We start from the raw sequence: 12,074 nt of genomic DNA, 5'->3' as shown, positions 1-12,074 counted from the left end.
GTTTGTCTTAGGTACCTACACGTAAAGAATGTTCAGGGCCACCTCTGACTTCACTTGAAGGTGCATAACCCCCTTTTTGGGGTTTTGTTGCCAGGTAAGGGACTCTGCCCAGTCCTTCCTGACAGTCCATGTCCCTCTCTACGTGTCCTACATCTATGTGACGGCCCCGAGGGGCTGGGCTTCCCTGGAGCACCACACGGAGATGGAGTTCTCCTTCTTTTACGACACCGTTCTCTGGAGGACAGGTGAGCCTCAGGCACTCCAAGGGCTATGGAAGAAGTGGCTCCTTCATATTTTTCCCTTAGTTCCTGCACTGCCACCAGAGTCCTGAGGGAGGGGGGAACTCAGAATATTTCCTTCCCTTTATGCTTGCTGGGGGCTTAGGCAGCTAATGGATAATGGAGGAAGTGTGTAGCTGGCTCAGTGGAGGATGATCCCAACTAAACCCTGCCTTTTGGAGATCTCCCAAATGCTTCTGGGGCTGGCAGAGCCCAGGTGAGGGGCGAGTGTGCTGTGTGGGCTCCCAGTGCCGCTGTCCTTGCAGGGATCCAGACGGACAGCGTGCTCTCGGCCCGGCTGCAGATAATCCGCATCTACATTCGCGAGGATGGCCGGCTGGTCATCGAGTTCAAGACACAGGCCAAGTTCCGAGGTGAGGGCACTGATCCTGACAGGGACACAAACCAGGGTCACACACGGCTCTGCTCTGGCAGCACAGGCAGCACAACAAGTCCCTCTCCCCACCAGGAGCCCCTCTGTGCTGAGGTGCATGTGGGGCCTCTCCGTACGCTGCCTCCTGCCACCTCCTTGTCCTCCCCCAGGGCTGTTTGTCATGGAGCACCACAGCCTGCCAGATGTCAGGTCCTCTCTAATGACTCCAGAGCACCTGGGAGGGATCGAATTTGACCTGCAGCTGCTGTGGAGTGCTCAGACTTTTGACTCTCCCTACCAGCTCTGGAGAGCAACCAGCTCCTACAACAGGTGAGGGCTGGGGGCCAGTCCCCTTCAGCAGCTTCCCACAGCACTCCCTGTTCTCCCTGGTGACCTTCCAGCAGCCACAGCAATAGTGTGGAATGCTTAGGAGCTTGGTCACAGCTGGAGTATGTGAGGAGTTGCTGTCAGGGCTGGAACACGGTTCTATTGAGAGAAAAATCAGCTCAGCCTCTTGTAAAGGCATTTTTCCAGCAATGAAGCTTGTGGATGGACTGATCCCAGAGGTGACAGTGCATTTCAGAAGGTCACATTTGTCCCTCAGGGACTGCTGGATGACATTGCTGGGGCAAGAGAGAGGTGCTGCCTCAGAGCTCTCCTTGGTGACTGCAGGGTCTCCTGTCTGTTCCCAGGAAGGATTACTCTGGAGAATACACCATCTTCCTGATCCCCTGCACGGTGCAGCCCACGCAGCCGTGGGCAGAGCCTGGAGACAAGCCCCTGCCCTGCACAGCTCACGCTCCTGAGCGGTAAGGAGGCCCCACCCCCATGGCAGCAGGGCAGGGTCAGCCCCTTTGGGGTGCACATGGATCCAAACCTCACCTCTCCTTTGTTTCCTTCCTCGTCCCAATTCCAGGTTTTTGATCCCAATTGCCTTCCAGCAGACAAACCGCCCAGTTCCAGTTGTTTACTCCCTGAACACGGAGTTTCAGCTCTGTAACAATGAGAAGGTGTTTCTAATGGACCCCACCAAATCCGAAATGTCTCTGGCAGAAATGGATTACAAAGGGGCTTTTTCCAAGGGTAGGATTTACATCTCCTGTTCTGCTTCTGCCCAGTGTTTCTGCCTTCACAGCTTCCATTTCTTGAAGAGGAAAGGGCAAAACCCAGCTGTGGCTTTGCCTCTTCCACAGCAACAAATGACATTTTGAGCATCTTACAGCCCTGTGAAACAACAATGTGCTCTGGCACCGTGTTTTGTCACCCCCACACACCAAGCCCTTCCCGAACAATCCAAACCCCTCTAAACCCAGAGCCACGTGTGGTCCAGCCCCTCTGGTTTTAGCAGCATTTCCCTGGTTGGGGAATTTCACCTGCCCCTCTTTGTCCCGACCTCCCCAGGGCAAATCCTGTATGGGCGTGTGCTCTGGCACCCTGAACAAAACCTCAACGCCGCTTACAAGCTGCAGCTGGAGAAGGTCTACCTGTGCACGGGCAGGGATGGCTACGTGCCCTTCTTCGACCCCACGGGCACCGTCTACAACGAGGGGCCCCAGTACGGCTGCATTCAACCCAACAAGTACCTGAAACACCGATTCCTCCTCCTGGTGAGTCCCCTGCTGCTGCTTCCCATTTGGGATTGTCTCTGGCGACGAGCAGATCGTGACTGCAAAGGGATGAGGGAAGAAACATGGTGGATGTTTAGCAATGCTGGTGCAAACTGTGAACGCAAGATCAGATTTTCCCTACTCTTTGTCCGTGAGTGTTACTTAATCTACGCCTACGTGTAGGTGTGGAGATGGGACATTCAGATTAGATTCCTTGCACAGGTGTTACGTAGTGCCCAGCCTGCCTTGGGAAAGCAGCATTCCTCATGACACCTCTCTGACTTCCAGGACCGAAACCAGCCAGAAGTGACGGATAAGTATTTCCACGATGTGCCTTTTGACGCCCACTTTGCTTCCGAGCTGTCCGAGTTCCACTCGGTGAGCAGCATGCCTGGAGTCGATGGATTTACTCTCAAGGTGGATGCTCTCTATAAGGTATGTACCCAGTGCTTTTGGTAGCCCAAAACTGACATCTCTGTCCAGGACCTCCCAAACACTTGGTGTACTGTAGGCTCTGGGCCTTCAGAATTCAATTCTGACACAGGAAATGGAGATTCGGGTATCATTCTGGTAATTTTTTTTTTTCCTGAGCACTCAGGAAAAAGCTCTTTAAAAACGTATAACTCATGTTTCTGAATGAATTATTGCCATTGGCAAAGGCTGGACATCTCACTGGGTGGTCAGTGTTACTTCAGCTGCTTAGAAAAACCCACTGAGCTGACTTGATCAGAAACAGGACACAAAACACACCAGCTCCTGAGAGAATCACTTGGTGTAAAAGCCATCACTAACATTCCCTCTGTCCATGCTTTCCCTTGGGGAAAGGTGGAAGCTGGACACCAGTGGTACCTCCAAGTGATCTACGTGATCGGCCCGGAGGGCACGGCCGGGCCCCGTGTCCAGCGCTCCCTGGCTCGCCGCTGGCAGCGCGGCCGCAGGGACCTGGCCGAGGGGGCCGGGAGGCCGGCGCTGGATGACTCCCTGATCTACGACAACGAGGGCGACCAGCTGAAGAACGGCACCAACATGAAGTCGCTGCTGTTGGAGAGGGAGGAAGCTGCCGTCGCGGCCTCCCTGTCCCAAACGGGCGCTTCCCTGGGCAGCGCCTTTGCCGCCCTCACCCTGCTGCTGCTGGTGCTGTCCGGAGTTTGCCTGCTCGCCAGGAAGTGCCGGAAGCTGCGGAGGAAGCGGGAGACTGCCAGGGGCGCCCCCGAGGAGCACCCCTTGAACACCAAGGTGGAGCTGCCCCGGGGCGCCCCGAGGGCCGTGGGCAGCCGGTGTTGCACCGTCAGGAACGTTCATCCACCGAGGGAAAACGGCGGCGTCGGCCGGGGGCAGGGCAGGAAAGTGAAGCAGGTGAACTTGGAAGTCCAAGTCCACAGCAATTTGCACGACGGCACCGAAGTTTAATGGAGCACACGCATCGGGAAAAGCTTTTTATAAACTGTAAAATAAAGATAACCCAAACCAAAAAAGCTCTGCGGGTATTTTTATAGTCTGGTGAGGAGGGGCAGCTGTCATGTCCCGCTGCTCCTCTCTCAGCGGCTTCACCGCATGGCACCGCTGCCCTCTCCCGGTGCTGCTCCAGCTCTGTGCTTCTCCAGCTCTGCGCTGCTCCGCCTCCGGGGGCTGGGCAGTGTGGGGAAAACATCCCCCAGCCCTGGCATGTGGGAGCTCTGAGCCAGCCGCGGGAGGCGCCGGGTTCCTCTGCGTCCTCTGCAAGAGAGTAAAGCTTAAATAAAAACTTGACCCGGTATGACCGGGGTGTTCCTTCCTGTGGCCATTCCCCTGGGGCGCGGCGGGCGGCAGCCCCACGGGGCTGGGGTCCCGGGGAAGGGACGGCGGGGCGGGCGGTGCTCTTCCCGGGGGCGCGGTGGCCTCGGGGCTGGCGGAGCGGCGGGGCCGGGAGCGGGAGCGCGAGCGGGAGCGGGAGCGGGAGCGGGAGCGCGCTCCGGGGCTGCGGGGCCGGCCCTGCCCGCGCGGGGGCGCCGCGCTCGCACCGCGCTCCGTGACCGCCAGAGGGCGCCCCGCGGGGTCCCGCGCCCACACGGAGGGGGAGCCCCGGCCCCGCCCGGCCCCGGAGCGGCTCCGCGACCGCACCGCGAACCGGCCCCGCTCTGCCGCACCCGGCACCGCCCGCCCGCGGCGATCCGGGCCCCGGTACCACTCCCGGCCCCGATCCCGCTTCGGTCCTCCCGCCGGCGGACAGGCGGCCCCGCCCGGGACCCCCGGCGGACCCCGGTAGCACTCGAACCCCCCATCCCAGCTCCGGTTTTCGGGTCCATCTCCCGCTTTCGGTCAACCTCGCCTCGACATCGTAGCAGAAGGGGGCAGCGAGTCCAGGCTAGGGTTGGGCCAGTCCTCACCCCTGTCTCATCCCCAATGCCGCCTCGGTCCGCCACCCCCGGGACCCGCACCTGGGGAGAGGCAGCACCGCTCCGCGAACGGACCCCGGCAGCGCCCGGCCCGGCAGCGCCCGGCCCCGCACCCCCGGCCCCAGTCGCGGCCCCGCCGCAGCGCCCCGGGCTCGGCGCGGTCCCCGCCGGGAGCAGCCCCCGGGCCGGGCTCGCACAGCGCCGAGCGAGGGTCCCGAGCGCCGGCCCCGGGACACCGGGGGGACGGACGGACACGGGGGAGGTGCAGGTGTGAGGGGCGGGGCCACGGAGAGCGAGCGCCGGGCGGGGCCGGCACAGGTGTGAGGGGCGGGGCCACAGAAAGCGGGGCGGGGCCACAAGGCGCCTGCGCGGGGCGGGGCCGGCACAGGTGTGCGGGGCGGGGCCACAAGGCGCCTGCGCGGGGCGGGGCCGGCACAGGTGTGCGGGGCCCCAGGGCGGCTGCGCGGGGCGGGACCGAGGGCATTTAAACCCCGGAAGACACGATCGCCGCCATTTTCTCCCTAGCAGTCGGTGGTGGTGGCAGCGGCCGGTCCGGGCTCCGCCGGCGGGGCCCAGGTGAGGCGCGGGGGACTCGCGCTCCCGCCTTCTCTCTGTTCCTTCCTTTTTCCCTTTCCTCCCCCCTACCACGTTCTTCTGTCTCTCCCCCAAGCTCCACTCCTCCCTTTCTCCCCCCCCCACACCAGCTTCCCCTCCCTGCTACGCACCTCGACCACCCCCTATCCCTCCTGCCTGCTCCCTCCTCAACCTGATTCTCCCTTCTGTTCCTCTTCTGTCCTTTCTACTTTCCCCTACTTCTCCTTTCTCCCCCTTCCCCGTCCCTGCCCCGGCTTCCCCCTACCTCCCTTCTTGCTCCCCATATCCTCTCTGACCCCTTTATTCCCCGTCTGTCCCTCCTATACCCCTTCTCTCTCCCTTATCCCTTTCTCTCTTCCCCCGCAGCCGCGGGGTTCGGGGCGCCGGATAATAAAGCCCAGAGGGCCGGAGCCCGGCGCCCCTCGCTTGAAGTCCCCACACGGGGCCGGGCCCGCTGTGCGGGTCCCCCCCATGCAGTTCACAAACACCGCCCGACACCGCCGGGGCTCCGGCTGTCCCCACATCACACTGGGGGCTCCCGGGGGGGTCGGGGGGTTTAGGATGGGCCCCCTCCTCAGGAGGGGGTCCGGGGGGGGTTTAGGATGGGCCCCTCCTCAGGAGGGGGTCCGGGGGGTGGGTGGGGAGGGTTGGGGGGGGAGGGAGGGACGGGAGGGAGGGCCCCCTCCGGAGGGGGGGGTCCTGGGGAGGGCGTGGGGGTGGGCCCCCTCCGGAGGGGGGGGTCCGGGGTGGGAGGGGTCGAGGGGGGTCCGCCCCCTCCGGGCCCCTCCCACCCCGGACCCTCTCCTCCGGACGGGGTCCATCCCGACCCCCTCCCTGGGACCCCCCTCCTCCGGGGGGGGGGGGGGGGGGGGGGGGGGGGGTGGGTAGCAGAGGGGGTCGCGTCACTCTGCACCATAAATATAAAATGTTCTCTGCAGCAGCGGCCTTCCCCCTCCCCTGTCCCCCCCACCCACCCCTCCCTCCCTCCCCCGGGCCCCTGTCCGGAGGAGGGGGTCCCAGGGAGGGGGTCGGGATGGACCCCGTCCGGAGGAGAGGGTCCGGGGTGGGCGGGGCCAGAAGGGGGCGGACCCCCCTCGACCCCTCCCACCCCGGACCCCCCCCTCCGGAGGGGGCCCACCCCCACGCCCTCCCCAGGACCCCCCCCTCCGGAGGGGGCCCTCCCTAACCCCCCACCCACCCCCCGGACCCCCTCCTAAAGAGGGGGCCCATCCTAAACCCCCCCCCCCCGACCCCCTCCTAAAGAGGGGGTCCTCCCTAAACGCCCCCCGACCCCCCAACCCCGGGAGCCCCCAGTGTGATGGGACAGCCGGAGCCCCGGCGGTGTTTGTGAACCGCATGGGGGGACCCGCACAGCGGGCCCGGCCCCGTGCGGGGGCTCGAGGGGCGCCGGGCTCCGGCCCTCTGGGCTTTATTATCCGGCGCCCCGAACCCCGCAGCTGCGGAGGAAGAGAGAAAGGGATAAGGGAGAGAGAAGAGGTATAGGAGGGACAGAGCAGGGATAAAGGGGGGATAAGGAGGTGCGTAGGGCAGACAGAGGGAAGCCAGGTCAGGTAGGGCGGAGGGGGACAAAGGAGGAGCAGGAAGGTAGGAGGGATAGAAAGGGAACAGAGGGGAGAGTCAGGTTGGGTAGTGGGGTGAGGAGGGATAGAGGACGAATACAAGCGGGGGTTAAGTGGGTAAGTGGGGTGAGGAGGGAGCAGACAGGAGGGATAGAGGCGGGGGTCTGGCTGGGTAGTGGAGTGAGGAAGGGGCAAGCAGGAGGGGAAGGGGGTGGTCGGGGTGCGTAGCAGGGCAGGGAGGGCGGAGGGGAGAGAGAGAGCGGGGTTTGTGGGGAGGTGGGGAAGGGCGGTAGAGGGGGAAGGGAGGAAGGGGAGAAAAGCAGAAGGAGAGAGAAGGAGAGAGAAGGAGAGAGAAGGAGAGAGAAGCGCCTCACGTGGGCCCCGCCGGGGGAGCCCGGACCGGCCGCTGCCGCCACCTCCGAGCGCCGGGGAGAAAATGGCGGCTGCGGCGGCTTCCGGGGTTTAAATGCCCTCGGCCCCGCCCCGCGCAGCCGCCCTGGGGCCCCGCACACCTGTGCCCGGAACAGCGAACACCTGCGCCGGCCCCGCCCCTCACACCTGCGCCAGTCCCGCCCCGCGCTCTGTGGCCCCGCCCCTCACACCCGCCCCGGCCCCGCCCCGTGTCCCCGCCCCGCCCCGTGTCCCCGCCCCGCTGTCCCGGGGCCGTGTCCGTCCCGGGGCCGGCGCTCGGGACCCTCGCTCGGCGCTGTGCGAGCCCGGCCCGGGGGCTGCTCCCGGCGGGGACCGCGCCGAGCCCGGGGCGCTGCCGCGACTGGGGCCGGGGGTGCGGGGCCGGGGGTGCGGGGCCGGGCGCTGCCGGGGTCCGCCGGGGGTCCCGGGTGGGCGAGGCGGGATCGGGACCGGGATTGGTATCGGGACCCGGATCCCGCGGGCGGGAGGAGCCGCTCTGGGGCGGGCGCTGGGGCCGAGTTCGGCCCTGCCGCTCCGGCTCCGGCCGGCGCGGGACTGCGGCCCCGCCGGGGCTCCGGGCACGGTCCCGCTCCGGCTGCGGGGAGCCGGGGCCGTGCCAGGGCTGTGCCGGGGCCAGCGGTGTTTTCCTCGTGCCTCGATGTTCTGGGAGCCAGAGTGGCTGCCTTGCCCACCCACGTGCCCGTCCTTGGGCAGCCCCACGAGCACACCTGGCCTAGGAGCTGGCACTGAGCGTGCCGTGGGTCCCAGCACGGGCTGGTCCCAGCTCTGCCTTCGGCATTTCCTGCCCTTCGTGCCTTTGGAACTTAGGGAATTTCGAACAGCGACTTTTTCCCTGCCACCAAGAAGTTGCAGCTCCTCTGACAGCTGCCAGGTGGGACCTGATGCTCTCCTTCCTCTCCCTCAATTTCTCTGCAACTCACACTCTCCAATGGCAAAACTTCCGTTTTTAAAAATCCCGTTAAAATTTTCCATCTTTATTTCCAGTTGGGGAAGGTCCTGCCTGGGATGGAAATGGCCACAAAAGAGGAAACTGAAAAAGGCCAAAACCAGATGCTGCCACGTGAGTCAAGGCAGGGAAAGCCTCGGGATGTTGAAAGTTTTATTGTCCCGTGCTCCTGCACGGGGTGCCCGTCCTGTCTGGCGGCCCCGCGGCTTGAAACCTCTGCTGACGGCCAGTGCCAGCCTTGTTTCCTCCGAGGGACCCCACAGGGCCACCAGGATGCCGCCAAAATGGGATCTTGGGGGCCCCAGTCCCCCCACAGCATTAAATGGCTCGATCCTGGGGACCTTTTACAGGAGAGCAGCAATTGCACGTGAAACTTTGATGACCACTGAGAAATGAGAGAGGCCTGTGATAAAAAACCTTTTTTTAAAGAATAAGACCAACAATTTCTCTACAGCAGTTTAGCAGCTTCAATTTCCATTCTGTCCACATGACACAGCATCTAATTCCATCTCCTGATCTGATCTTGGCAAAAGGAAGAGTCACCTGCCCTCAGCATAAATATTTAGTACATAAAATACTGACAAGAAACCCACTTTTAATAAATATCTGCAGTTCTCACTCCTGTACACAAGTACTTTACAGCGACGCGCCGGGGGGAGCGCGGCCGGCGGGGCTGGGACAAGGTGGGATGGACATAAATTAATTATTGCAGTCGGATGCGCCGTGGGCGGGGAGGTTTGGAGTCGATCCACGCTGGAAACAGAAATCTCTCTCACGCCTTGAAATCCACGCTTCCTGTCGGGAAAAAAATCCTCAGTTTGGAGTCTTGTCGGCGCCTGTTCTGCCTGTGGGAGGCTGCTTCAGCACGGACAGGGAGCAGCTGGGAACCAGAACCCGCTTGGACTGGGACCAGGACAGCACTTGCGGTACCTACAGGGTCTGCACAAAGCATCATGGTGATGATACCCAAAACAGCCCCAAAACCATGGATGTCCTCACCTGGGCACAGGGGCTGCCTCACCACAGGCCAGGAGCTCACCTGGCCACTGCCTTCTCCTGCTTTAAAATATCAGATGGAGCCCAGCCTCAGGGTGGGTGAAAATCAGCTGAATTCCAGGGAACTCAGTAAAATCCCCCACAGGGACACCAGTGGAGCTGGGGGAGAGGGTTATAAATAAAATTCTATGGAATATAAGCCTGTCCTTGTCGTGATCCCACAAAACTTCTTTGGATGGATGTTTGCTGGTTCCTGACAAACCTGGTGTTAAAGGGGCGGCTCAGCATGTGAATATCCACACTCCATAAGGCACTGTGAGGCTATTCCAGCAGGAATTCAGCATGGAATTCTGGGCTATAGGTACAATTCCTTTTGCCGTTCCATAGTGACAGTGACCCTTACTTGGTCCCGTTCTCTCGTGGTTCATTTTGGGGTATCCGTTTGTGCTGGTTTAGATCCCACAACTCCACCCACAGTGTGGAGATTTGGGTTGTGCTTCTCTACTTCCAGCAGGTTCCAGAAGGAGCCAAAGCACATACCGCCTGTCCAGCCTGGGGGAAAACACCTCTGCCTGCCAAGGAACTCTGACTCTGCTTTTCCTACCAGCTCCTGAGCAGCATCAGGGCCACCATGAGGGAGTTAAATCCCCAAACCCCAAATCCTACAGGGTGAATAACCCAAAGGAAGAAATGCATTGTTGCCATAAAAAGCTTCAAAAGCTGTTAGAAATTCTATGAAAACAATGTAATGGATCCCCAGGAACCTCGTTAATGCTCTTGGTTCCATGTTTATGTGTTTCTATTCCCTCACTTGGCAGCTTATAGAACTTACCCTGGGATTTAGAAGTCAGGCAGGGTTTGCTTTGGATTGACCTTCACCTCTGGCCCCAGTCTGTGCCAACACAACTTGGGCCAACGTGGTTAAGCCCTGCCTGAGCACATTTACAGGACAGAGCCCGGCGTGGGGAGCTGTGACACCCAGAGATCGCAGGACTGAGCACAGGAGAAAAGCCGGGCTCTGTGTGTGACCCCTCTGCCACCACGGTGCTCTCCAGGGAGGAATTATTCCCCCCACTGCAGAGGGCACAGATCAGGACTGGCCCCTACAGATGGCCTGACATTTTCCCTCCAAAATATTCATTGTACTCCACAGAGCAGCTCAAGTTTCGCCCCAAAATTATCCTGACATGTTCACCACTGGCAACCTCCTTAGCACCTCAAAATGTTCATTCAGTCCACTAAAAATTACCTCAAGTTTTACCCTCAAAATGTTAATCTTGTCCCCTATGGATGACTTAGATTTTTCCACCAAAAACCCCCCACTATTTACCTCTAATCCTTAAAATATTCATTCTGTCCCTTACAGATTACTTCAGGTTATCCATTGAAATAGTCTTTGTCCCTTACAGATTATCTCAGTTTTTAAAGCCAAAACTTCACCTTGCCAGTACACTACTGATTACCTCAGTTTGCCTCAAAATTTTCCTTCTTTAATCTGCAGACTACCTCAGACTCAGCACCCAAGATTTTTCCTACCTGTTACTATTAATTACCTCATTTTACCTCACAATGCTCATTCTCTCCCCTACACATGACCTCAAGCTTTAGTACCCAAATTTTCCATGCCTATCTGCTAATGACTACCTCATTTTTACCTCAGGATTTTCAGTCTCTCTTCTACAGGTTAACTCAGATTTGAACTCCAAAACATTCATTTTGTCCCGATAGATTACTTAGATTTTCCCACCAAAAAAACCCACTAATTGCCTCTATCTTAGCCCAAATATTCATTCTGTCCACTACAGATTACCTCAGGATTTTCCCCCGAAATTTTCCTTACTCATCCAGTACTTTTTACCTCGTATTTACCTCAATTTTTTTTTTCTGTCCTCTACCCATGACCTCAATTTTACCCCTAAAATTTTCTCTGCCTGTCCACTACAGATTCCATCTGCTTACCTCAGAATGTTCATTCTCTACCCTAGAGATTATCTCAGTTTTTGGCCACAAATATTCCCCTAATGTGTGTGACTGACTAGCTAACTCTTAACTCAGAATGTTCATTCACTCTGCTAGAGGTTATCACAAATTTCACCAAGATTTTCCCTACCTGTCCACTACTGATTACCTCAGTTTTACCTCAAAATATTCATTCTCTACCCTGGAGATTATCTCAAGTTTTACCCCAAATATATCCCTACTTTTGCACTACTGATTACCTCAGTTCACCTCAAGATGTTCATTCTCTCCCCTAGTTATTACCTCAGGTTTTACCCCCAAAATATTCCCTGCCTGTCTTTCCCTCAAAATATTCATTTTCTCCCCCAGGAAGTACCTCAAGCTTTTTCCCCATAAATTTCCCTTCGTTACTCATTACCCCATTTTTTTACATTAAATTGATCATTCTCTACCCTCAAGATTACCACAAGTTTTACCTCCCAAATTTTCCTTCCTCTACACTATCGATTTCCTCATTTTTAACCCAAAATGTGCATTCTCTCCCCACGGCTATTCCCTCAAAAGGCCACCTTGCTCCCCTCCACATCCCCTCACATTTTCCTACACAAACACATGTTGGGTCCCCTCTAAATTACACCAGGTTTTCAACCAAAAGTGTCACCTGTGTCCCCTCTAAGTTATGCCAGGTTTTCCCATCTTGGAGCTGCAAGGAATTCAGGCAGGTGAAACGACACCAGGGAATACCTGTAAACAGAGATTTTACCTAGGGTTTAACCTCCAAGATATTCACTGTACCTTACTGGAGTGCAGCTTGAGTTTTACCCCAAATTTTTCCCTACCTGTCCACAACTGATTCCCTGTTTACCTCAATATATTCATGCTCTCCCCTACAAATTACATCAGAAATCACCCCCAAAAATTCCCCTACCTGGAC

At 58.8% G+C, this 12,074-nt stretch overlaps 1 protein-coding gene and 1 long non-coding RNA gene across 3 annotated transcripts in view; both read left to right on the top strand.

Moving 5' to 3' along the window:
- FRAS1 (Fraser extracellular matrix complex subunit 1) overlaps positions 1-3,730 on the top strand; it is a 109,641-nt gene extending 105,911 nt beyond the window's left edge. For both annotated transcript variants that reach the window (XM_032108621.1, XM_032108619.1), the window contains exons 66-73: positions 95-245; positions 545-652; positions 822-981; positions 1,344-1,460; positions 1,568-1,734; positions 2,053-2,258; positions 2,547-2,693; positions 3,084-3,730. In XM_032108621.1, coding sequence (XP_031964512.1) covers positions 95-245; positions 545-652; positions 822-981; positions 1,344-1,460; positions 1,568-1,734; positions 2,053-2,258; positions 2,547-2,693; positions 3,084-3,668 — 1,641 coding nt within the window. In that variant the 3' untranslated portion in view covers positions 3,669-3,730. The remainder of the gene's footprint in view (positions 1-94; positions 246-544; positions 653-821; positions 982-1,343; positions 1,461-1,567; positions 1,735-2,052; positions 2,259-2,546; positions 2,694-3,083) is intronic.
- A 3,978-nt stretch (positions 3,731-7,708) lies between these two features.
- LOC116444555 lies at positions 7,709-9,380 on the top strand. Its single transcript, XR_004240384.1, has 2 exons — positions 7,709-8,110; positions 8,224-9,380. It is a non-coding gene; the product is annotated as an uncharacterized LOC116444555 (long non-coding RNA).
- Positions 9,381-12,074: the final 2,694 nt, after the last annotated feature.

The sequence above is a fragment of the Corvus moneduloides genome, chromosome 5 (genome assembly GCF_009650955.1).
Source record: "Corvus moneduloides isolate bCorMon1 chromosome 5, bCorMon1.pri, whole genome shotgun sequence".
Taxonomy (NCBI): Eukaryota; Metazoa; Chordata; class Aves; order Passeriformes; family Corvidae; genus Corvus; species Corvus moneduloides.
The sequence above is the reverse complement of the archived record's forward strand: the minus strand, read 5'-3'. Positions and strand labels throughout refer to the sequence as shown.